The sequence below is a fragment of the Phaethon aethereus genome, assembly GCF_964289735.1.
Source record: "Phaethon aethereus genome assembly, chromosome: 5".
NCBI lineage: Eukaryota > Metazoa > Chordata > Aves > Phaethontiformes > Phaethontidae > Phaethon > Phaethon aethereus.
The window spans coordinates 65,887,529-65,914,324 of NC_138579.1; the positions used below are offsets into that span (position 1 = coordinate 65,887,529).

A 26,796-nucleotide genomic window follows, 5' to 3' on the forward strand; every position below is an offset into this window, starting at 1 on the left:
AATGTTTAATGATTATATTAATGTCATATTTAATGATTATTCTCAATGAAGCTCTGTAACTCTGTAACTCTAAAATTACAACCCACAACAGCATAATCCAGAATAAAAAGACATATTATGGGTCCTTCTAAGGTGTCTGATTGAAAAAGGTGAAGTGCATCTTAAGTTTTGCAGCTGTACCAGGCAACAAAACTAGAAGCAAATATAGCCAGGTAAACCTTATTGAAAGTTGGGCCTTGCTTTTCTTTGCCCTGAAAGAGCATTATAAACAGCACTATGTGAATACGGTATCGTTTTAAGGGAGTGTATTAATAGCTGTGTTGCTCTAAGCTTCCAGAGTCAAGATGAGGATAGCTTTGAAATTTTCTGTACATGTTAGTGCTCCTTGGAACCCAAATGAAAGAGCTGAGCCCTAAAAATTCCTTTCCTCATGCTGACATGGAAACCTGACCTTTCTGCTCTGGAGGACAACAGCTAAGAGTTACAATCTCTCATAAGTTTCTGTATGACGGAATTCCATCTTCTAGTAATTTCAGCAGTCTCTTTGGATTACTAAGCTTACTAGATCCACTGGTGCCCCTGAAGTATCAAACACCCTTGGAGAATTCTCCATGAGAATCTTAATTACAAGTCCAAGTTTATGAATACTGAAAACTCTGAGGTAATGTAAAAAAAAAAATGTGATCTTTAGGAACCCTCATTTAAATTCATAAGTTAAATGCAAATTAAATTCACAAGTTGTTTTTTAAAGAACACAGGTCATTATTATCTTAAAATTAGAGTAAAACAACAATAACAAAACACCTCTACAATAGCAGTGTTCCTCTAAGTAGCTGAAAGCAGTTTAACAAGGCCAGTTAGTGAAGTAAAAAGTGCCTCCACGAAGGGAGAATGACTGTAGCTTTTTAGAGATTCTCAATCCATCTAGACCATGTTACAACTTCAGGTGGCTAATAGGTAAAATCAAACAAAACATGCAGCACTAATCAGAAGCTCAGATCTAGGAATACGTCTTTTATGGAGATACCCGATTTGTTCAGGAGTCAGGCAACTTCAACATAAATCCCTTGAGAAACTAAATCAGCGCTCTGGTTAAAGACATAAGGACTATGGAAGTTGCTGAGCTCCTTCCTGTCCCCTTGCACATCTTGAAAAGGAAGCATGAGAAGTACCCCAAGGTAGCCACTGGATTTTCATCTGCACTCCATGTTCCTAAAACTCATATACCATGCTAAAAGCAACTCAATTTTAAGGCATGATCACCTTACCTTCTCTTTTTCCCAGCCTTGAACTCTTTCATTAAACAGATTTGATTGGGGCATTAAAAAGAACAATAATAGTCAATAAAAGCACCCAGCAGAGTATGCAGGAAATTGCAGTCTGCATATCAGGACTAAAGTCCTAGATATTTAAAATTTTAAGCATCTTAATTGCCTTGACCTGCAACCTAAACACAGGTTTTACCTTCTGTCAGGCCAGAAACATTCAAACCCACTCACCATCAAGTATCTGTTAAAAGAAGAGCCTCTTGCAAATTAGATCGCCTTTCCTTCTGAAGGACATAGTTTTTCAAAAGAGCTTCCTAATAAACAAGCAATTGCTTTGCACCTGTAGCCACTACAGAAAACACAAAGTCTACTGTAAGGCTACCGTATACTTTTACATCCTGCATTCAAAAGATTGTTAGTCAATTGTGATTGAGATGAAATACCAAATCCTACGAGCTGACTTTCCCTGGAATTATTAAGCTACAAATTGCCTATGGAGATGACCTTTGTCCTCATCAACATTATTTTGTTATTTCTCCTTCCTAAATAACTATTTATTATTGAGCAGTTTTAAGCAAAACTGTGTATTAATGTCTCAGGATGGACATTTTTCTTTTCTAAAGGATGGCTGGGAAAAAACTAGTAAATAAGAAACATTTCTTCCTTTTTCCTCTGACACAATCCTTCAGAGGCCCCAGCTTGCACCACCTTTTGAAGGAATAAGAAGTAGAAAGGTATATATTTAATACTAAAATTTTTATCTTTGAGAAGATTACCGAAGAAAGTAATTTCAGAAAAAGCAGTTTCTGCTACAGCAGAGGTTAAAAATAGCCAGAAAATACTATACAGATGGCTCAACAGATTTAACACGCTAGTGTGCAGAAACACAGATTAGCCTACCTTTAGGACATTGCTCTTTTTGATGGGCATACCTTCGGATACAAGTAGAAGAACAAAAATTGCGGGGGTGAAGAAGAACGCGATACTTTTGTTCAAAACTCTCTGCGTCTTTTTATAACACTACGTTGAGCTCTACTGCAGCTTTTGAAAAAAGAGGGTTTCAGTCTGCATACACAATCTGAACAAAGAGCAAGACAAAACCACAGCAGCACATTATAACGGCAGCCTCCTACTGTGAACACCTCCTCACTCTGTCAAGAAGGAAAAAAGACAGACACCCCCCGCCCCCCCAAGCTCTAACCAGAGAGAAACCCTTGGGATATAAATACTTTTTTTTCCCCCTCTTTTCTCCTCCCTGTTGAAGATTCCTAGACACCCAAGAGACCAGAGAACTTGGTCCTATTCTTTCAAGCCTTGTCAAGATAGCTTTGGTACCGAAACCGCTACTTATCTTCTCAGCTAGAACAAAGTGCTCAGAGTAGGTAAGGAAACAAGATGCTCTCCAACCCATCCCATCTTCCATCTTAAACGTTACCTCCCTTCAGCAACTCAGTTTGAATATTATGTCACCTGACAATAAGTACAAGCTTTGCTTCTAAAAAGGTTCGAATGAATTTCTATTTGTTTTCAGCAACTTTGTTGATTTATACCTTTCCTGTATGCTTGAGAATCCACATAAAAATAATGCCCTTTCAATCCCCCCAAAGAAATAAAGCTTGGTCTTAATGCAAGTGAAGCATACAAGGCACAGCTGTGATGGGCAGTTGGCCATTTCATGAGGATTACCGCTGATTCTGTAAAAAAGGGAATTTAGGGCACTGTTTTGTGAGCAGCTAGAAAGCAAACAGTGTGTTTAGCCAAAATCTCAGATATAGGCAGGTAGAAATGACAGTAACTGAAAACTTAAAGTAGGAGAATGATATAAATAAAATACCAAATTTGAAAAAAAAACTAAATAAAACGACATGATGCTTTCTGCTGCTGAGTTCAATGTCCCTGAACTCCAGAGTACCAGATTCTCAGCTTCTGTTAAAAACCTCATGGTTATATGATGAGTTCTTCATTGTCATTTATGTTTGCTTAGTTTTTCTGCAGCCTTTTGCCCAAGATTTCATGCTGTCCTCCCCCAGCCCTAAAAGCTGTGGGTTGAGAAAAACAGAGACCAAACTCAGTCAGGTAGATTTAGCACACATCCCACTGCAGAGGAGACGTTCAGGAAAGCGATGCACATACTAGTCAATGCTGTTCAGGCTCCACAGTTCCACGAGAGCATCCCTTCTTTTTGAAAGCCTCATGATTGGCAAAGGCACCTCCATCAGGATTTCTTTAGAAATAAGGAGGAGAGAACAATCTACTTCTCAACAGGTAACTGGTAAAATCCACTAGGTTATTATGAAGTTTTATGACTACTGAAAACATACAATTTCTTAAATCGCATGGTGAGGCTTGGTTTCAAGCGACTAAATTTCATCCCTGAACTTTAACATAATGAAGTTAGTTTGTGGGTATTTTTTTAAAAAGAATTATAGGACAGCTGAATAGCTCCTGAAGGACCTTGGCAGGGACTACTGGATCTTGCTAATCATTGCTGCAATACAAGAAATATTTTCTTATTAAAAACCTAAGGATTAGCACTCTTGCTGCAAGTCACCTTATGCTTTTATAAACACATCTATAACATTTGGAAAGAAGATCTTTTTATACTAACTAATTAACTTTGAACCTGACTAAACTAGCCATTTTACAATTTGAAACAGCACCACTCATTACTGCACACAAGACCGGCACTAAAAGCAAAATCTCTACAGCAAGGAACCAAATTTATTTTGGAATTACCAGAATGGAATAAGTGCTTTGAATTATTTATTTTCTACTAACCATTCAAACAGAAGAACTTGAATGAGGCAAAATCCAATAAGTGAACCCATGATTTATGCATGAAGCATACCATATTAAATCATAGTTTACAGCACACTGTACTCTAAGGAAAAAAAAAAAAAAGAAGAGTTTGTAACAGCTAAGACAATAGGAAAAGTGTAAAGGTATATTTATAATGAAAGAAATACTGGTTTCATCTTAACTGTCAAAGTAGAATTAGAAAGAAAAAATATTGTAAAAATATCGGTTTCAGGACCAGGAAAAAAAATAAGCAAAGCTCATTGAGGAAATTATCTTTCTTCTGTCATGATCGCAGCAAAGGTTTTACAGCGACTTTAATCACAACTGAAAATTTACCTTTGTATTTGTTGGCCAGCAAAAGCTTTTGTTTTGCAATTAAAACCCCAACGAACCAACCAACCAAAGTACAAGGATTGAACCGACTTGTAACGCCAGAGCCCCCCCGCACAGTTGCAGCTATTATTCTTTCTCAGGATTTTTATTCGGATAAGAGCACGATACGAAGACTAACACCAGCAACAGCAGCAGCGAACTCCAGAGAGTGAACGTCGGTCCACGTCGGTAAAATCACCTGTGCGACGACTCAAACCAACGAGCCAGCCCCGCTCCTCAGGGGGAAAACTTTCCGGCGGAGGGGGCGGCTGGCGGGGGCCGGGCGGGAGGGCGGCTCGCCCCGCCGGGCGTCCCCTCCGCGCGCTGCAGCCTCACGACTTGAAAACGGGTAAACTACCCCAAAACATCGACAGCCGCCCGGAGCGCAAACCGGGCGTCGCCAGGCTGGCAGCCTGCATGCGGACACACACCGGCACGTGTGTGGGCACGTACATGCGATGCGCCTGGCACCCCCCGGGGCGTCACCTGCACGGAAAACCGTAGCGGGGACCCGCACCCGCTGGAGGCGACGTGTGCGTCCCCTGCCCGGGCAGCGGCGCCGGGGCCGCGCCGATGACCGCCGGGGACGAGAAAGGGGCTTTCTACTGACCTTTCTGCTGCCTAAAGGACTGGATGGAGCCCGAATGGTGAACCATCTCGGCGGACGGCAGCCCGCCAGCTGCCCGCCCGCCGGCTGCGGGGCGGCGGCCGCGGCGGGGGGGCGGGAACACAGCGGCGCGGCCTGGCCCACCCCGCAGCCCCCGGCGCCGCCGTTGCTCTGGCAACGGGAGGAGCGGCCCGGCCCGCCGCGCAGCGGAGGCCGAGGGAACGGCGCCGGCAGCAGCCTGGCGGGGAGAGGCGGTAACGCGGGGCCCGGGGCGGGCTTGGAGCCGGCGGCTTCCCCCACCCGCCCGGGGAAGGGGAATTCAGCCCGCTCCGCCCGTCCTTGCTGCTCCCGCGGAGCTGGAACGGGCGGGGTCAGCGCCCGCCCTTTGGGCGGGAGCTCTGTGCCGGTCCCCGCGGAGGGGAGTGCCGGCCCCGGTCCCGGCCGCACCGAAAATCCGTCATCGGGCGGGTTTTAGTATTCCTATTGCTTTGGTGTCACCCTCGTCTGTCTTTAAAAGACATCAGGTGCTACTGGTGAGCTAAAGGGAAGCCAAACGTAGATCGCACATCCCCTACAAAGTAATAAATGCGTTTACCTCTACGTAATTTAGCTTAACGTGAGTTAAGTTTGTATTTCAGTCCCGCCCCTCGCCCCCGTTGTCGCACCGTAAACCGGTGGTGTGTCACCAGCTTTTATTTTCATGTATATTATAAAACTTACAGTCTGAATCTTACTGGAGATAGCTTTTTACAAAAAGACACTAAATTGCACATTCCAGGCTGATGCGGCCCATTTCTATGCTATTTGTGTTATCATCTCCCTTTTCTCCACAATGTGTGACAGGAAGCTCATTCCAGATGTTAAAAGATTCAAATTTATAAGGCTTTAATTTCTTTCCCTGTCTCACTCCGCTCACATTCTTCTCTCTCGATTCTGAGTAAGTTTCACGATAATATCGTTCAAATCCTGTAGAACATTTTGGTTTTAATTTTTCTACCACAATAATCTGCTTTTCTGATCCTCCTGAATTCAGTCAGTCCAGTGTTCTAGCCTGCGTCTAGCAGTATTTGTCTCCTCTTCTCCACTTAGTGATACACCTGACAGAAGTTTATTAAATCAGCTGTTGTAACCTGTGCAGCTAGTGGCAAAATCTGTATCATGCCTTCAAAGTTTGTGGCTCCATTTATGTGCTAGAAGATATGCTAGAGACTTCCTCTGACAGTAAAGCAAAGCTGTAACTTTCCCGTAGTTGACTGGGGTTTGTAGTATACCATCTGCTGAAAAAAACTGCATGATTGCCACCCCTTACTACAGGCCAGTCTGTGCTATAAAGTTGTACTACTTTGTCTGTATCAGTTTAGTTAAAGTACCACAATAGATACACACTTTTTTTTTTCTTAGTACAAGGATGTTTTTCCGATATGAAAACATACTAAACCACCATATACAAACCAATGCATCCATATAAGGGCTCTTATATATAGATAGATAAAATAAAAATTGCATCCTAACCAGGGAGGTATTCTCCAGCACTTTTTTCTAGAGTATACCAGACATCGCTCTTACATAACGTGCAGCTGACACATCCAACTGTTACCATAAGGGAAAAAAATAACCTTACCTCCTCAGGATAGCTGGCCAGATTTCGTTTTTGTTTGGAACATTTGCGGAAGGTTTGCTGTCAGTTTAGGAAAAGATGCAGAAGCTACGGTACTGTGAAGGTATTATCCTACTCATTTGCCCGTCTCCGGTGGCTTTCTGCACACAGAAGGTAGTAGATGAGGCATTCCTCTGCACTCCTGCAATTTCAGGAAAACTGCTGGGAACAGCTCTTTCCTGCTGAGAGACAGCACTATAGATGTTGCACAGCAGAATACGGCAAGTGGAGGCCAGCCAGGCTGGCTTTTGTTGATCAACAAATGTTGGAAAACCAGGAGCAAATCAGAAGAATACGTAGAATCAAGGTCTTATTTTTTACTTTCAAGCTTTAATGTATACGTTAGAATATATAAGTAGGGATTAAAACCAAATCTATACCCAACAGCCGAGAGTCACCAGGGAAAAAAGATAAGTGTAATACAAACTATAAACTTGGAAGTTAATAATCATATGTAGACTGCAAAAAGCAAGTGTAGCTCTTTTCATTGTAATGGTCTAAACCTTTGTACGTTCCTAGGCCAGAGCTATTTCTCCGAGAGGCCTTGGCTGACACCTTCGACTTGTAGGTGAAGTGGAAGAGCAGCATACATTATGCTTCCTTTCTTACCAGAGAAAAACAAAAGAGGACCGTTATCTGCTCTTTTATGGTAATAATCTACAAAATGCAGAAGGGAAGAGAAGGTGCTGATAAGTAAAATTACAGCCTAAAGAGGTTATCTCACACACTCTTGGAAAAGAGGCTTTCAGCTGCCTGCCACTCAGGGCCATCCGTCTAATTTCTGGTCCACAGTCCTCCACGGAGAGTTACAGAACTCCTGGATTCAAACAGCTTTATCCAACCCTGTTAGTGCACAGAACGATGAGGGGCGAAAGCCAGACTAAGGCAGTGCTCAGAAACGCAGCAGAAGAATTAAATTCTAAGGTCAGAAATGAGTTATTTTTCTACTTGTTTCTTAATAATAAAGTTCTATTTTTAGTAGTAGATAGCATGTACACATGAGACTACAGATATGACAGCTGGGGATAAGGTCTGCAAAAAGAAGAACAAATATCTCTACAAAGGTGTTTTAAACTAAATCTTTCACACTGTCAACTGACTGAGCTTGATAATGTTAAAATATGATAATATGAGAATCTGGGAAGAATTCTTCAGTAAATAAGGAGAGATTGGTCCAGTTTAACAGCATTTTTAGGGTGCAGACAGCAGAACAATTATGAATTGAAGGCTAAGAAAGGTAGGAAATGCATACATTCTTAAGCTACATATGCAGAAGCTACATTGGCTCTGAAGCTTATTAAAATAAAAATCTTCCCTTACACTTACTGTCTAAGGAATACTCTGTCTTTTTAAACCATTAGTTATATTAAGCTAAGTCTCACATTATCCCCCTGTAACATTTTATAAACCTTTTCTAAAATAGATCAAAACTCTGGATTTAGTGAAGACATCATGATCAGACAGAACTAGACATAAACCTTAGATTCTCTACAAGTCAGCAGAACCAAAATCATGACTCAAAAGCTTGAGGTTGATGTACCTGTACGTCTTACTGAGGCTTTGCTCAGGTTTGAGGTATTCAGTTTTGACATTAAGATTAACTCTGTTTTCTAGATAGACATGCCTCTTTCATGAGATAGAGCCTGTCAGGAGAGATTAGAAAATAAGATTTGCTATTTTGGTCTCGTTTCATCATAATATGTGTAGCTCTACGCCTAATCTGTATTATTTGGGATCTGTAGAAGTTTTGCCTGATAAGAACTGCAAGACTGCGTCCCCAGATTTGCTTTCTATCAGGAAGTTGTTTTGCTACTAAAACAGGCTATGAGAGAGATATGTTTTAAATTAAATTTTGTACTTCCATAGTGCTTTTCAAAAAGTCACATGAAATAGAACCTTAAATTAAAACCTAATTAACCTGTGATAAGTGGCGTATGCCAATTATTTCCTTAAGAAATACAGCCATCTCAAAAGTTAATTATAGCTAGCCGTTAACTATCACCCAGACAGAAAACAAAACTTACTCCAAAAGAAATTCATTAGGTTCAGCTAGTGCAAAATTCTGCACCTGGAAAACCCCCACATATCAGTTCAGGCTGAGCAGCAGCTCTGATGGGAAGGCCCTGAAGGTTATGGGAAACACCAGCCTGAATATCAGCCAACTGTGCACTTGCATCACAAATAATGCAAACCTTAGGAGAAATGTAGCCAACAGATCAAAGGGTTATTAATCTCCTTTACTTGACATGACTGTTGCTGCACCTAAAATTTTGTGTTTGTTGATCATATGATCATGATATGTTTGTTCCCGTATCCTCTCAATTCAGGAAAGGTGTTGGAAAACTGAAGAAGGTCCATAAAAGGGCTACCCAAGATGGTCAGGGGTCTACAATATATAAATGGTGAGAAGTTGAAGAAACTGTGTTTGTTTAATATGAAAAAGAAACTAAGGAGTTGCAGCAGCCTACAACTACTTGGAATTCACTTACAAAGGTGGCAGTACCAAAGTCCTTGTAGTGCTAAATGATCTGATTAATGACAACAGCCACACATCATGGCATGTGAGGTTCAGACTGGACACTAAGAATAAGTTTTTACAACATTGGTTACGCACCATCGGAACAGGTTGCCCACAATGTAGTAAAATATTTATCCTTGAAGGTTTTCAAAATTTGCCTTGACCAAGCTATGTCTGACCCAGTTTTATGATGGCAATAGTAAAGCTTCAGAACGGGAGGTCAGATTAAATGACCTTCAATGGTTGTAATAGAGGATGTAATAAAAAGCAAAGACAAGGGAGTTGGAACCAGGCTAATTCAAGCCAGGAAGTAGACAGACAATTTTGAATTGTTATCAAAACAAACTGTAAAGTTATGTTATTTTTTCATATCTGTAATGAATGATTTCATTGAGTATATGCTTATGCAGCTCATCAAAGCACAACGTAGCAACATGATGTTAAATGGCCTATAATATAAATTCAAAATGAAACATCCCTTCTCAAACATACCAATTTCTAAAATTTTTGCAAAGTACAATTTCTAAATAATTTGCAAGACTATTTTTGGGATCAGGGTGATTCCTTAGTCTAAAATGTTGTCTGAATGAGGGCACTAAATGTTTACAGCAGTACCCAAAATCGATTTTTGGGTATTGATTTTCTATCAATTTTTATGTAATGCATTTAGGTGGTATGAAAAATTAATGTTTACAGAATTGTTGAGTCCATCTTTTTCAAGGAGGGCAGTTCTGTACTATTTAAAGCTCTGCAATGCAAAATTCATTTTGTTCAATATTTGCAGTAAAATTGTTTGCAAAAGTTCTGATCTTACAGAAAACAAAGGGAATTTTGCCATAGACACTCGCATGATGAGGAGGCCCTTCATTAGCTGTGATAAAGCTGTCAGTCACTGTGGAAAAGGTCTAGAAAGCAGATTAAGGAGCATACTAGTGTGTGGTAGATTAATTAAAATATAGAACATTTCTATAAAGTTTTTACTTTGTGTTGCTAAGACACTAACCCTTGAAATCTCACTGATTTCCATATTTTATTATTTCATTTCTATGGTAATTTAAGACATCCTTTCTCTCTGGCTAGAAAGAATTTTCTTAAATCCATGGAATTGACTGCATTTTCTGACTGATTTGGGCCTTGATTCTGTAGCTCACTGTAATTTCATGCTTATTTTTAAGCTTGTATTTTATAGATTCATGTTTACATCCTAATAATTTCCTTGAATAGCGTTACTTTTCCAGTTTTGACATTAGTTTATCCAGCTCACAGGAGAAACAGTTCCTATGTTTTTTCCTGTTAATACCTATTTAATTTCCCTCAGCAAAGAAGCTGAGTTTGGGTCAAAATGCCAAACTAGAATTCTAAGGAGTTCAGCATTCTTGTGCCTAGTATACACTGGAATCCTTGGGACAGACCTATACAGAAGTGAAAAGACAATGAAATGTCAGTTTGCTAAAAGATCCTTCTATAATAATAATAATGCAAAGAGATTATAAAGAAAGTACTACTGTCAAGAAACAGGTGAAGAGTTAAAAACAATTATAATAGCAGCATCCAATATACATGCCTATCAAAATTTCCCAGGTAGGCCACTTTCTACATAGTCATGTTTTTATTTTCTATTGTACAGTTCAGTTTTCTTATTTCACATTTTAGCTGAAGCAAAGAGCAGGAAAGATTATTGTTATCCAGCTCTGCAGTACCAGCTACCAAAACACTGCAATATAATGATATTTCTGATTAGCAGCCTAATTTGCCAAGTAAAGATGAAAATAATCAGAGACTAAAATAAAATCATTATCAATTATGAAGTTATTTATCATCTAATTTATTTTTCCGTTGTATAGAGCTATTCTGCAAATCTATGCATCTTTTCTTTAGTACCATGTCCTCAGCACAGGAGCATCAAGAGTGAGTCATAGAAGCTTTTAGAAGCAAGAAGTTAACATAGTCCTTAGCTGTACGGTCTCAATTTACAGGAAAAAAAAAAAAAGTTATCATTTAGGCATTTGTTCCTGGATTTACTGTTATTTCCTGGGTCACCAGCTCTTTGGTTTAGAGATTAACCCTCTATTACTGCTTAGTGCATTTCTGACAGCCAAGTCTTTCATCACCTCCAAGCTAGTTCTGTTTAGAACCTCTTAGCTCTTATTGTTTGGTTTTTGCCATATCCCTGCTCTTTTTCCCAACTACATTTTTTTACCCCCTCTCCCTCACTAAAAAAAACCCCACCAAAAACACCAAGAAAAGGCACCTTACAAACTATTAAAAGGAGCAGCAAGAAAAGGCAAAAAGGGGGAGGAATGAATGTCGTTTCCGAGCATGGCCAGCTGCTTACTATGTAAAACTTCTACCTGCATGTCATTTGGACACATCATCACATATCAAGATGTACGGAGTATGGCAACGGTACGTGAATTTGGCATGTTACCTGCACAGGAGGGAGAACTGAAATTAATTGATACAGTTCATTCAGGAAAGACAGTCTTTCCTGCTATACGTTTCTTTACAGGACTCGGAACAGCGAGTCCAAGTCCACAGCTGAAAGCCCTGGGATTACAGTAATATGAACAAAATAGTTCAACAAGAACATCAGGGTATCCTGGTGGCAGCAGCTAGCACAGTAATGTAATGTCACTGCACGGCGATATCAGACTTTCCCTTTCCAACTCGTGTAAAACACTGAAGTTCAGATACGGTAATTTTCCTGCTAAGTGTATCTCACAGCACACCTGCGTTCCTTGTCGGCCAACCTGCCATCTTGCAAAGCAAAAGAAACTACCGTGATTTTCTTCAGAGGTGACTATTTCTTCATTGCAGCAGCATCAATGACATCATGACAGGGCGTTTCAATTAGCACCTGCACAGAAATTTCTCTCTTCAGCATCATGCTCGCATGCAGCTTTGGTCTTACTGCCTGGTAGAGGACTAGACTCCTTCATGGCTGCGTAACCCCATGCTGGGTACCATGTCCTCATTCCGGCTCCCCGCTAGAACTACGGCATGTATTTTCTCTGACACCAGCATCCGAGAGTGGATTGATGCCAAACGTGTGAGCCGCAAGCCCACACGCCTATTTACCATGCATCAGTCACCTCCCCATCATTTTGGAAGCAACATACTGAGGTGGGTTATCCCATCCCACAGACTCCTGCATTCCAGAGCCACAGATCTCGCCCACTTGGCTGTTCCAGGTGGACTCCCACAAGACTCGTGCCTCCTCCCATTAATGCTACAGACAACGTTTCAGGGAGAAATTAGCACGGGGCCATCTGGCCTAGCCACCTTATGTTCTGACCTGGGAAGAACTATACAATTACACAAGAAGAAGATAAGCAATAGCAATGTTGCAGATGCTTTTTTATAAAATTGATCTCTCCGAGTGTCCTTAACATCACAATCAAGTGCAATAATGTAGGGTTATAAACCAAAGTTTTTTTTCTTTTTATTATAGAGCAAAAGTACAGTGCTTTATCCCATAACTGAGTGGATTTTTGAAATACCTAAGACTAATAGAAAACTGGGGTAAGATTTTCAAATATAATATATTTGTAATCACAAATTGCTTTTAATTTGGTCATGATTTGTCATCGTCTCTGAAATTTTCAAATAATAAAAAAAGCTTATGTATTTCTGTTTTAAAGAGTCATTAAGAAATCTTTTTTCAAAATTTAAATACCATCTTGTTGAATTTGCAACCCAGAAGGTCAAAGTAATGCAGTAGTGCATGACATCTGAGGAAAAATTAGACATCAGGAAGTAGATGATGGGAGAGCAGCACTTCCCTTGTCTACAAAGACCATGCTAATTTAATGGCACTGTCATAGGCTCCATGTGAGCTAAAAGGACTTGAGTCAGATTACCTGTGAATGTTCTTAAGGATTTGTTTTAAAAGATATCTAGATTACACTTTGTTCCTATGCACATACAGATAGTCTACTAGTCTGTAAAACAATGGCTTACGTTCAGAAGATATATTTATTTCAACGTCCCTCACATGAGCTGAGTAAGCTCACTGCAGACAGGATATTTGTACATCACTCGCATCTAGGACAAAGAGTATTTACATGCCAAATGCTGTAAAAAGAATAATCTCTTGGAACACATCGTACATACTGTTAAAGAATAATAAACAAGAGTATGAATGCTGGGGCTTGTGGACTACTCAGCAGACACACCTGTAAAACCAGGATGTAAATCAGAGTTAACCAAAAGAACAGATTTCTTTTTCTTTTTCCTCCTTCCCCCCTTTCCTGATTTAAATTCTTTTTTTCAGTTTCAGACACTGTTGTATTTCTCTAGTCTTCTTATCCTAAATCTTTTGCATTTAAAAGTTGTCTAACAATGAAAAAATGATTTGTGTGTGGCCACAGAAACAAAACAAAAATGCAGTCAGCTTCATATACCTTTAGGTATAATTTTCTAAGATACTACAATGAAATGAAGGTTTTCTTCTCTGAAGAGGGCGTTACTAGCTTAACTTTCTCTTTTTTCTTCTTCTTTTAAATGGAGAACAGAGAAGTTGTGAAAGTGTGCAAATATCAGCGCAAAGGACAAAATAATTTTTTTTTTTTTCCTGAAAGAAAGATGGCATTTTTCTTTTAGCCTTTACAGTAGATGGAAGGGCATAGAGCATTTTTAACGTGATGTTCCGTAGACAAAGCAAATACTAAGCAAATAGTTTATTCTGCATCCCTTTCTCTCGCTTTTTCCCTATGAGGCATCCATGCAAGAAGCATGACATACTTTCATTTCACTGTGGAGTGAGAACATGAAGGAATACGTACATCTATTTGTCTATATACACATATAGCCTATAGACTTTATCTAGGACATCAAGTAGGACAGATTCTTGCAGGCTCCTGGGGGCTGGTAAGGGGACCAGCTTGCTGCCAGGACCCGCCCTGGGGTAGAGGGACTTTCCAGTTCTGTCCGACTTCAACCGAGAAATAGGGATAATGAATGCTTTTTCCCAAACCCACTTACTACAGTTTGGATTCCTAAATCTATTAGGAAATTTATTACTATATTGTCTTACAGTTTTTGGGGGTGGAATTGGGCTGATGGAGAAGTATAAGAGTGTCTAAGAGGTTTGGAGTTCAAGATTAGGATGGAAGTCCATAAGGCTTTTGTCTTTACGTCATTAGGAACACTCAATTCAACACAAACGACAGTATGAGAATGATATACATCAATAGAACTACGGAATAACTGTTCAAAATCAGGCCAAGTTTTCCAGTGTGCTTCACCCCACCGGCTACATTCTTTTATGCTGCCTTGCAGGCCTGAATTAACAGAAAGCCAGAAGCACTGTATATAATCTCTTCAATTTAAGTATAACAAGTTATTTACCTTTAAGTTGGTAGGACAACTTAGGCCTCTCTATTTCCAAATCCATTTTTAAAAGGCTTACTGTGAAATAAATTTAATACCTATTCCATACCTGATTGTAAACAACCTGAAAAAAAAGGTTGATTTTTTTCAAAGTGGAACTGCACACTATGGGATTGCATTTATTTTCCTTAATAAGATAGTTGTAAATTAAGGTAATAACAGTGTGTGCACAGACAAAGTTTTCCAAGTCTACTTTTTCTGTTTGTATTAGATAGGTTTCTAGCCATTCAAAACCTTTAGAAATAGCAATGTTTAGAAATAGTAATGTAAATATTAATTGTTATTGTATTAATATGGAATTATACTGATTAATTACACAATGCTTCATTGTTTTTAGTAAGCTATTTATGCTAGTTACTCTGTAAATGTATTATTGTAAATTAAAAACTTTTTTTAAATGTTCATCTGTAAGACAATAGCAGTTTTGATCCCTCCGTTTATTTGCACACATTTTACTTATTGAAAAAACATATATTTGGTAGTGCATGAAGAGACATTAGCAATCAGTTCTATTTCCATGATCATCACATAAAGAAAATAGAAAAAATCAGTGCCTACCTGCTTCTTTCTTGTATATATTTTTTTTATTTCACATGCTCAGAAGTGCTACGTCTCAACAGCCTGTTCAGTGGAGTTCAAGGGTTTGTACCGGTCTTTAAGTGAGTGTTGTTCCCGACCATTACTGCTGCAGAAGTAACGTGAACTGACTGACTGTGCTGTATCTTATTTCGGCATCACTTAGAACTATACAGATGAAATAAGCCGTCAAGAGCAGAAAAATATTTGTCAGTCTCAGTGCACCCAAGGCGAAATCCACCAATTGTTTTCACATACTCTTTTTAACTTCTTATTTTTAAAATAAATTCAAAAGCTTTGCACTTGAAATCAAATAGATAGCACTTCCCTCTACGAACTGAAAACGAGAGATATATACTACACTTGTATGTCATTGTCCCAATCCGAGGACTGCAGTTTCTCAAGATGAAAATGCCAGTTCACCTCAGTCTGTCACACGCTTCTTGTTTCGCTGTTTATCTCAACAGCACGTACTGTCCGTGCTGCCGAAGAGCTTGATGGCTTTATGATGCGCGCTCAAAGGTTTAAGAAAAGTGGCCAAACTTTTATTTAAAATGATTCTGGAAGCATTCTTTTCTCCTTTATTCCTTTAGAGGCGCTAAAAAAAACCCAAAACATATTCCAGTAAGACTGTAGAAGTCGCACAATTGCGAGTGTACACTGTGTCACTTGAACCAGATCCCTCAGTTCCCCAAAACTGCACAGCAGAGTACTCAAGGATAGGTCCCCAATACAGCACGTGTAGAGAAAAACGGAGTAACCGACCAAATGTACCACTTCCCCCAGGGCGCCGGAGCATGAGACAAGCCAGCAGGTAGGTAGGTCTCAGCCGTTCTACCACCTATTTTAAGCTTCAGAAAAGCAGCGTCATATTTTTAACTACTTCAGGAAAATGTTTTGCTGGATCATTGGCAAAACCTACGTTTCTAGCACAATTGAGATGTGTCAACTGGTGTGATGGAAGCAAGACATGCTGGAACCTAAGACAAATGGCGAGGTGCTTATGGCAAGGAAGCATGATCGCTACAAATGGAACGTTTTAAGAGAGGTAGGGCATGTTATTAGCAGTTTTAGCTTTAAACAACTATTATCCCAACTGAAAAGCCCCATGTTTTTCCGCATTTCTGATGTTAACAGCCTTACAAGTCAAAGAAAGCTCAATCTGACATCAAGTGAGAATTTTACCTGGGGAACTTTATGGCTGCAAAAGCCGTAGTCAACAACAGCCTGGAGGAATCCATGGGGTTCTGAAAACCATCAGCTTGGCTTGGGTAGGATAGCTCAGGCTGCCTCTGCAAATTGTTAGCAAGTTGAATTCTGTGTCTCTATCAGTACGTATACACATATTTACACAAATATATACACACAAATATACATCTGCATATTCCTCACTACTTTTTCCAGGAAAAGAATCATGCTAACACAGCAGGCTTTAGCATACTGTGCTGTGGAGTGCTGCGGGGGATTGTGTAGGGAGTGAAGGTCCTTTGGGTACAGGCAAGTGGAGGTGGGCAAAGGGGAAGGGTGAAAAATCATCTTTAGGACCCCCTAAAAATCATGCATTTTTTTCTGACCACTTTTTGCCAGTTATCCATCTCCAAGTATAACACTTTTTGAGTCACGTAGTGGTAGCTGAGGCAAAACCAAACTATTTAATATATATATACACATATATGTGTGTATGTGTAGATATATATAATTTTTGTGTGTGTATGAGATATTTGTCATCACTCCACGCAACCATTCTGTTTACACTAACTGGTGGTGTAACAGCAATGAAAAACGAAAGCCATGAATTTTGTGATCAGTATTCGACTGGCAAAAAGGCAGCAAAAAAGATGTCAAGAAAATACGCGAGCCTGGTACCCCATGTTGGTCCCGCTTTTTAGTACACTGTATCCTAACCAACACATTTGTTGCCCAATATTTATGGAACAGAGTTTATAACAGCATCCAATGCCATATTTTTCAAATGTAAATGTAGCTTCTGAATAAAAGATGGTTCCCATCGCACGACTAGATGCTTCCAGTCACTTTGCGATGATGGAGCTCTAAGGAGAAGATGGCCAGAGCTGCTCCCTCAGCCACAGCCTGCTTCCACCTTACGTCTAACAGCCCAGAGCGGCAGGACGCGGGCGACACGGTGCTGCGCACCGAGGGTCTGCGCACCAGGACCGTACTGCGTTTGCGTGGCAAGGTTTTGGTAGCGGTGGGGTTGCGGAGGTGACTTCTGTGAGAAGTTGCTAGAAGCTTCCCCCTGTGCGTGATACAGACCTACCACTGGCCAAGGCTGAGCCCTTCAGCCATGGTGGCAGCACCTCGGGGATAACAGAGTTAAGAAGGGGAAAAAACCTGGCATGCAGCATTCGCAGCTGGAGAGAGGAGTGAGAACATGGGGGGGAACAGCCCCGCAGCCCCCAGCCCAGAGCAGGAGGGGCAGGAGGGCTCCAGGCGCCGGAGCAGAGGGTCCCCGGCAGCCCCCGGGGAAGCCCCCGGGGAGGCCGGCTGTGCCCCTGCGGCCATGGAGCTCCACGGGGGAGCAGATCTGCACCCGCACCCGGGGAGGGCCCCACGCCGGAGCAGGGGGATGCCCGAAGGAGGCCGTGACCCCGTGGGCAGCCCGCGCTGGGGCCGGCTCCTGGCAGGGCCTGTGGCCCCGTGGGGACCCAGGAGCAGCCTGTTGCTTAAGGACGGCACCCGTGGGGGACCCAGGAGCAGCCTGTTCCCGAAGGACAGCACATGCGGGGGGACCCGGGCTGGAGCAGCCTGTTGCTGAAGGACGGCACCCGTGGGGGGCCCAGGCTGGAGCAGCCTGTTCCTGAAAGACGGCACCCGCGGGGGGACCCGGGCTGAAGCAGCTCGTGAAGAACTGCAGCCCGTGGGAAGGACTCACGCTGGAGAAGTCCGTGGAGGACGGTCTCCCGTGGGAGGCACCCCAGGCTGGAGCAGGGCAGAGGGTGAGGAGTCCTCCCCCTGAGGAGGAAGGAGCGGCAGAGACCAGGTGTGATGAGCTGACCCCAACCCCCATTCCCCGTCCCCCTGCGCCGCTCGGGGGGAGGAGGGAGAGAATCGGGAGTGAAGTTGAGCCCGGGAAGAAGGGAGGGGTGGGGCGAAGGGGTTCTAAGATTTGGGTTTATTTCTCATTTCCTACTCTGGTTTTGATTGGCAATAAATTAAACTAATTTCCCCGCGTCGAGTGTGTTTAGCCCGTGCCAGCTGCTGCTGAGGGACCTCCCGCGCCCCGGGCTCCGCCCGGCTGAGCAGGGCGGTGACAGCGCGGCTCGGGGGCGCCGGGCCGGCAGGCAGGGACAGCCCCCCCGGACTCAGTCATGCCATCCCAACCAACAGCTGGAATTGCCTACATTTTTTTTTCCTCATCCCCAACTTCAATGAATCACAGCAATAACGGCTTATTAAGAAACATTAACTTTTTTTTTTTTTTTTAATTCATTAACATCATTGTTCAAGGTTATCCGCGGCTATTTTTGGTTGTATTTGCATTGTAACAGTGACACCCACCGGCCAACGTAAATAGCGCCAGGGTATTTTCCGCTGAATGGGACTCGGTTGTTAAACTGATAGGGACTTTAAATACCTAAACAGATATGTTTAGGATTAAAGTAAATAGAATTGCTCAACGTCCAGTGAAACATGAAATATGTTGGAGATAAAACAGAAATAAAACTAAAAAGTAACAATAAATCAAACAGAGCAGCAAACGAAGCAAACCTGGTCTGAAAAGAAATATTAATTACAAAAAAATAGTAATGATGAGCAGATATATATTTATTCTGAGGACATCTACTTTTCAGTCATTCTGTTTCCAAGAAAATAATAATGTAGAATTCATTGGCATATTAGAATTTAACTCAATTCTGGATATTGCAAAAAAGCAGTTACCTTTTTATGACGGCAAATTTATACCAGTGATAAAGTTCATAACAAAATAGTAGTATTAGCACATAATACAATAATACTAGCATGCAAAGCTACAGCAAGAACTAATCATGTATCTGTTGTAGAGAGGGTGAACAGCAGAGGAAATACACCCCGTCAAAGAGCAGCTGATGCTTTAAGCTTAGGAGGTTGCAAGATATCTACCCTCCAAGAAAGTCAGAAGTACATTGTATAAGAAGTCAGGTGAAAGTAAAATTTAGAGAAAAGAATGGTGATAAATCCATTTCCTGTTTGTTAATGGCTCATGGAAGAACTAAGTTGAAAAGGAACAAAAAAACATACAATGAGCTTAAAAACCAATATATAGATGTATTCGTGTTCTGAACAAACTGTTACAAAAACTGAATAAGCCTGAGAGAACTAACCTAACTTCACGGCTAGCGTTGTCAAGAATGGTTAAACTGAGTTAAAGGTTTTCACCGTTCCTTTAAAGATTTTGTCTCTGGCATCTTTCCCCGCCCGCCAAAGAAAAATCACAGCATACTCTCTGTAAACTTCCTGTCCTGTTAGGAATGTGCACAAAGACAGACAATCCCTATTGCTACAAACATTGTGTATCTGGACCTCTTCCCTGGTCCTTCCCCGGGACCACCCTGGCGACATGCGGCAGGAAAAATAGTAATAACATAAATCAGTTAATCTTGGTGTTGATGAATCGTTCTGCAGGAAAGGAGTTGCAACGGCGAAAGTGTTTATGCTGCGGAAAGGAGCCCATGCTCACAGAAAAGAGCAGCAGATGGGAACAGGAGGTAGGTGGGGAGGTGGGCTTGGATGGTTGAACTTTTTTCTGACTTTCATTTCTGTCCTTGCTTAAGCTCTGGAGAAATAAAACGTGCAAAACAATGCTCAAGCATGGCGGGAGGAAAACGCTCACTGCTATCTCCCTGCAACAGCTGTTTGTCTGAAGAAGAGGCACTTGTCATTTTTATGCAGCTGCTTTTGTCTGGGACGCAGATTCCAGGAGAGGCATCGGGAAACAGAAGCACGCCGACACTTCCTGGAGAGCCTTAGATTTATTTCAGATAAATCAGTTAATTATTTGGCCAAGTTCTTTGTGCCGTGGGGTCCTCCTTTGACCGTAGACAGACTCGAGCACGAGTGATAAAAACAAAAAGATTAGCCTGTTCAGAGAGCAGCTGGCAGCTACGGCTCCTCCTCCTCTGCAGGGGAAAGCTCGCGCTGCCGCTGCGCTCGTGCAGCTTCACCAACCCCGCACCGAGGGCATTGCATGCACAGAGATGGATTTATTCTCAAAACCAGGTAAAACACAGGCCCGTGAAGTATATTGGTATAGCCTTCCTTGTGAGCCTGGGAGGAGAAGACCATGCAGCTGCCACAGAGGTAGCGTGACAATAACATGGTTGCAGATTTTCCCACTGCTAGGTGGGCTGGAAGTAGACCGTCGCTTGCAGAAGGCAGGGGCTGGTAGGAACTGCTCCATCCTCCACAGAAGAGCCCTGCTTCTGTTTCCTTATCGGCCTCATTTAAAAAATACTGAACCATTCACTGTTAGTGGTTCTTGTTTTGCAACCACAAGAGATATCAGTAGGTGAAAATCTCAGATTTTTTTTTTGTTTTGAAACAGAAGCTGCTGAAACCAGAAATCACAACCACGAGTGATGAAAATAATCCCGTTACAAGTAATTGCAAGGAACAACTTAAAAAACGCATACCATCATGATCCATGGGTTTTGTCCTCTAGGAATCAACAGTGCTATGGTTATCCCTATTTTAACAAGAAGCTGAGTGAGGGAGAGACAAGATAGTAAGGATATTGCAATTTTCAAAGAAACGCAAATGTTTCGTTTCTATTCCTGCCTTGCTTTGGACCCATCCACCTGCAGCCTACCCACGCCTGGGCAGCCAGTCGTAGGTTTTCCTCCCCTTTTCCCTGGTTGTTAATGGAGCTGCATCTACCAGCACCAAGCAGCCCTGAGTTTCATGATAAATGTTCTTCTAGAAAGTGTAACAAGTAATTCAAATCTCTGTTCTCCCCAAGCCCGTTTCACACCAATTAAATATTTATGTGACCACAGGAGAAGGTATTTGATGGCATGTGATTTCAGCTGGGTGAAAATTGCTGTTACGATAAATACTTAATAATTTATACAAACCAGTGCCTCCTAGAATAGCTTCAGTAAGAGAAGAAGGAAACATCTGGTGGATAGGAGACACCTGGAATTCGGGAGGTTTCCACTCCACTACATGCTCTGAGACATAGCACTCAATGAATCTTTCAAGATCTCAGTGTTGTCCCCCTGCTATCACAGCTATGGCAGCTTCTACATTTTTCTCTTCACGGCCCGTGACCTACCCAGCTGCTTTGCCCAAGGGGGAACGCCGGTGCGTACATGCTAAAAGCATTGGAAAGTTTCCCCGAGTACCTGTGCTCCAAGTTACACGTTTCAGAGCAAAATAAAAGTAAACTACCTGAATATTATTTGTAAGTACTAAACCAACTAAAGTTGGTTACACACGCATCGACACGCAAACACATACAAGTCCCTTATATCCTGTAAGGAATCGAGGCAGATTCCAAATACACAGGTTGTAGTTTACAAAGGTGAAAGAAAAAAAGACAGCGTGTGGAAACTGTATGACATTCAATGTAAAGAAGTGTGAAGAAGAAACTAAATATTTAGGAAAATAGATTCAAGAGCAACATTTTTTTATATATATATATATATATATAAAAAAAATGAAAGGCAGCTAAGATGTTTTTATGGGCTCTATTGCCCTCTTACAGGGCAATATGCCCTCTTATGGCCGCTTATATGCTTCTTAATATTTTGAATAATTGGAAAACATTGTTTCAAGAGTCAGATTACACCAGGCCATTGGCAAACAGCCTCTTCCTTTGTGAAAAGTGCATTAAGTTTAAAATCTTTTGAAAGAATAGAGCAATAAAAAACAGAAAAAGGAGTTTTCATAAATTGTGGTTTCATAAACTTAAACCTACCTTATAAGGAGGACAATAAGGAAAAATTGGAGTAGTAGCAAATGTTTACACTGAGGTTATATGTAACTACTTAAGCATCTACAATGCCAGTATTTAGATGGAAAAAAAGTCAGACCTAAACTAAAAAGGGGTTATATACAATTTAATTAGTGAAAGTCACTGGTTGCAGTGAACCGGAATCATGTCCTTCGGCCTGATCCTCTCTAGAGCTGAATTGGAATTGTACAGTAACAAAGATTTGTCTTCCTTTTATTTCATTGCAGAAGTTGATAAACAGTAATCAAAGTGGGAGGAAGAAAAAGGGTACCAGGGGTCTACAAACTAATTGTGTAAGTACATATGGTGCTGGAGAATACCTCTCTCTCCCCTCACAAGTTTTCTGTGATGCTCAGTCAGTCATTTAAATCACCCTTCTGAACTACAGAATTGAGCTGTGCCCTCTGAGTTAGTCTGGGGGGCCAACATGGTCCGCACAGATACACCAAGCACACGCATTGTGCTGGAGTGTGAGATGAGAAATAATTCCATCACAACACTAGTGAAAAAACAAGCCAAAATGAAAACCCAATGACTTTTGCCCTGCTAACACAGAGACTGGTTGGTAGGATTTCTTTCAATACCTGTGGCAGAGCTAAAGGCTTCGTATTTCTTTGCAACACCAACAGGAGAAAATTATTGTAGTGCAGGTTGACCATGTGGTGTCAAAGAGTCTCAACAGCTCAGTCCTGAGGTCTAGATCACCTTGGCAGCCCCACCAGTAAGTGCTCTCTGAATGTAGCCTGTGATACCTCCTCGTACAGCAGCTTACCAGCAACCTTCAACCTCACATTCCTTCTGCTTATATGACACTTCGTTCTCTCCCTTTGCTTCAGCTTTCCGCCCTCTGAAACAGAAATGTCTATTTAGATAAGCATTTTGGAAAAGGAACATCTCACAGGTGTGTCCAGCATTCGTAATTATTAATTGTTCACTTTTAGCAGGGAGCATTCATAATTTGAAGAACATCACATCGGAATAAAATCAGGGTTCTCAAAGGACTTAACTTTTATTAAGTAGGTAAATAAAAAGCATAGGCCTAAGTAAATAAGAATCATAGGCCAGAACATCAGCAAACCTGGGACTTCAGAAGAAATTGTAGAAGTTCAGGTGGACTCCCAGTGGAAGCAGTCAGGCTTATTAAAAGCACACGCTCCTTTAAGCCCTTCAAGATTTGTGAAACACATTGTCATCCTAGGATGATAAAAGCTAGAATCAAAGACACTACCTTAGCATACTTTATTACAGCAAAAAATAAACCTCCAGTGGATGAAATTTTGGTTCCTTTAGAAGTGACGCGTTCCCCCTGGATAGTTCTGTAAATAATATAAACAGAAAAATAATTTCTGCAGTGTTAGTGTAAAGATCACCAAATTTAAATAATTCTGTCTGGGGGAGGACAACAGCAATGGGGCTGCAGGCATCCTGGCGCACCAGGAAGCCTGTGGCATGAAGTAGAAAAAGAAACGATGATGTGCTAAATCCTATGAGATTCTTTTCAGCCAAACAAGTTTAACTTCTCTGTGTGAATCTGCAGAGATTTGAGGATGTGCCCAGGTGATGTGGTCAAAAGTGATGATGCCAAAAAACAGATAGTAAAGGATGTCGTTTGCATTCACATGTACCGCTCTTGATCTGGATACATTACACTCCAGTTTTCAGTAAATCTTCCCGTATGTCCATTTGGATATTTTTTAGAAGCGTTGAAACTAATTGAAGAGATTGATATTATCCATTATCACAGTTACAACTTAAATCTAAAAGTAGACACTCAGAAGGATAATTGAGTCTATTCTCCACAAGTAGACTGATGGTATGAAAACGAAGAAATATGAAACACTATTCTGTTAAAAGAAAAATTGTTTAAGTAAAATGGAAATATAATGGTTATTTCAGAACTAATTTCCAGGGAAGAGTGTAAGTTTTAAAACTGGCTCACTCAAGCCAGTACCATTAGTAGTGAACAGGATTGGCTTGAACCGCTGAATTATTACTGCTTGAGAGTTATCTTGCCTCAAGGGCAAGTGATTTCTACTGCTTTCCAATCAGCTAGATGGAAAATTGTGAGACTCTAGCTTCAGGGGGAATGAATGGCACTTCAGCATGCTCTCGTGTTTTTCTCGTGTTTACTGTCACTTCAACAGTATCAACTGAAATGGTCTTCTTACTTCATTAATTGGAAATAGCAACACATTTTTATTTTACATTATATACAAGTTCAATTGCACGTGAACACAAATGTTGATTTTCTGTACTCTGCACGGGTTCTTTTTCAATTGCACGATTATCTGATCATAATTTTACTAGCCTCTCTTTTATTTAGCCAATAATCACATAAGGAAAGTTTTAGAACAACTTTCTGTCACGAAATTTACAGCAGCAGATCAAAACATCAAATGAAATTACCAATTCTACCCTCACTGGTGCTAAGGGAAAGCATCAGGTCCTCTTCATGGTTTTGTGTTACCATGGGTAAAATTGCTGCATCTGCTTAGCAGGATATTTGGCTCAGTAACAACAATATTTCCCTCATGACACCATATGTAGAAGAAAAAAGTCTTAATTTCAATCATTTTAATTTGAATTCTCGGGAGTAAAAAAAAAAAAACCAAAAAACTGACTTTGCCATCATAAAATGTACGAAAGCACGACTCCTGAAGTAAGCAAGCATCACCTTTGTGTATTTTCCAATTCTTATTTCAACACGAGGTAAAACGACCTATTTTACCTAAAATAGTCCAAAGGCCATTCTGTGGGAAACCTGCCAGAAAGTTGTTTTTGTGCAGAAGTATAATGAAAGACATTTTATTATTTTATATGTATTAAAATAGCTTGCAAAAACACATTTAAACATTTCTATCGTCTTTTTGCTTCCCTAAGAAACACACTATTGTTCCATTGTCCAAGAGATAGCATTATAGCATGAAAGAAAACTGCTGAGAATCTTTTTCCAAAATGTCTCCAAATTTTTCTATTTAAATAACACAGGTTTATTTATTCTTTATTGAATAAATTAAAGATATTGCTTGCAGCAGCACAATTCCTACAAATTCTTTATAGAGGACACCAAAGTAGTAGTCAGAAACATGAATATTCAAATGTCATGACCTTATAGAAAGGGTCCTCAGAGGGAACTTTGGGAAGAAACCAGTAGGATAAGGTCCTGACAACTATTCCCAATACCATTGTTTATTTCCCCAGTCTGCACAAGTTCTTCATAGAGTTCTTTACTAACAGCATTTGGGAAATGCCCACCGAAAGAGATTTCATCTCAAACTCTCATGCGAGAAACCACCTTAAAAACGAAATTAAGATAGAGTATTAAAGTCAAAGGCCACATTTCATTATAAGTGCTATATGCTTCCTAAGGGAAAATACCATAAAGCCATCAACTTCACAGATGTTCTTCCAAGAGTATATGCAGGCTAAGAAAGGAAAAAAAAAGGAGCCTATAAAGCATGACATGCCTAAGTAATGTTGATTCATCAGATACATCTCCTGATCACGCAAGAAACAAAGGAGTGTCCAAGTCTTCTTGCAGATATACAAACAAAAATTCCCTAAAAGAAAGAATTTGGTACTGCAACACATCTAGCAGAAACAGCTACTGGAAATTGTATTTCCGTTTCTCTGACATAAGGATACGCTGGGGTCAAAGATCAGCGCGGCTGAGCGGCACTGCTCTGCTTAGCCTGCAGATGTGATATGATTAGGGGGCCATATAAATCAGTTTGAGTTGAAATGACTCTTTGAAAGCATCAGTTAACAACACAGTCCCTGCAGACTAGTTTTCTCAAGCTAGCTAGGGGCAGATAATTTCTTCTCTACAGAATGTTCTCTCTTAAGTTAACATACCACTTCTATTTAGAAAAAAAACCCCAAACTTACAGGAAAAAAACCCAGAACGTCTTCTTGATACCTCCTGTCCCCATTAAACAGTTAATTTGGCACAGGTACTCAGTCAATCCAAACTTTTTTGGTATTTCATTTTAAAAGTGAACTTTAGAAGGTGTTTGCTTATGCCGTTTCAGTGATGAATGGCATTTACTAGCTGCAATTAAATTCTGAACTCTCCTAACAAAGACTGAACTGAGGTTTTTGAGTAGGAGAAGCATGCTTAATGAATGCCAGCATGATCAGAGCCTACAATCAGGCCAGCGAGAAATAAGCTTGTCTGGATTTAGCCTACAAATTGTTGGCAGCATAAAAACTGAAGGTCTGTTAGCAGAGAGGGGCATCTAAGTCAGATGCAGTCAATAGACACCTTGATTCATCTGAGGCAGTAAAACAAGTCTGCTGTGGTCCCGTAGCCTTTTAAACACACTGACAGAGGACCATACGCAAATGGAGATATCCTTCCTCTCAGGAGGTTTTATTAACGGTTGGATTTGATGATCTTGAAGGTCCTTTCCAACCTTAATGATTCTGTGAGTATTTCAGTCAAGGAAGCCCAGGGCTAGGTAGAACGAGCCAGCATGTACCTCTACCCAGCAGTGAGGACAAGCCCTTGATTCCTTTATGGCAGCACTACCAACTTTTTTTTACTATCAGATGGGATAATACCACTTTCCTTTCCTCTAGGTCTTATCTATGTTATATTTAGCCCATGAGGACTTTGGAGCACTGGTTATTTCTCATACAAAATGTACGAGACTG

At 40.9% G+C, this 26,796-nt stretch overlaps 1 protein-coding gene across 2 annotated transcripts in view; it reads right to left on the reverse strand.

Annotated features, from left to right (window-relative positions):
- Nucleotides 1–26,796, reverse strand: part of ANO3 (anoctamin 3) — a gene marked incomplete at both ends in the record, with an annotated part of 202,382 nt that overhangs the window by 129,944 nt on the left and 45,642 nt on the right. The window contains one exon of one of the 2 annotated variants that reach the window (XM_082001051.1): nt 5,050–5,095. The exons of the other annotated variant lie outside the window; for it this stretch is intronic. Coding sequence (XP_081857177.1) covers nt 5,050–5,095 — 46 coding nt within the window. Of the gene's footprint in view, nt 1–5,049; nt 5,096–26,796 lie in introns of those variants that run through there. 2 annotated transcript variants of the gene reach the window in all.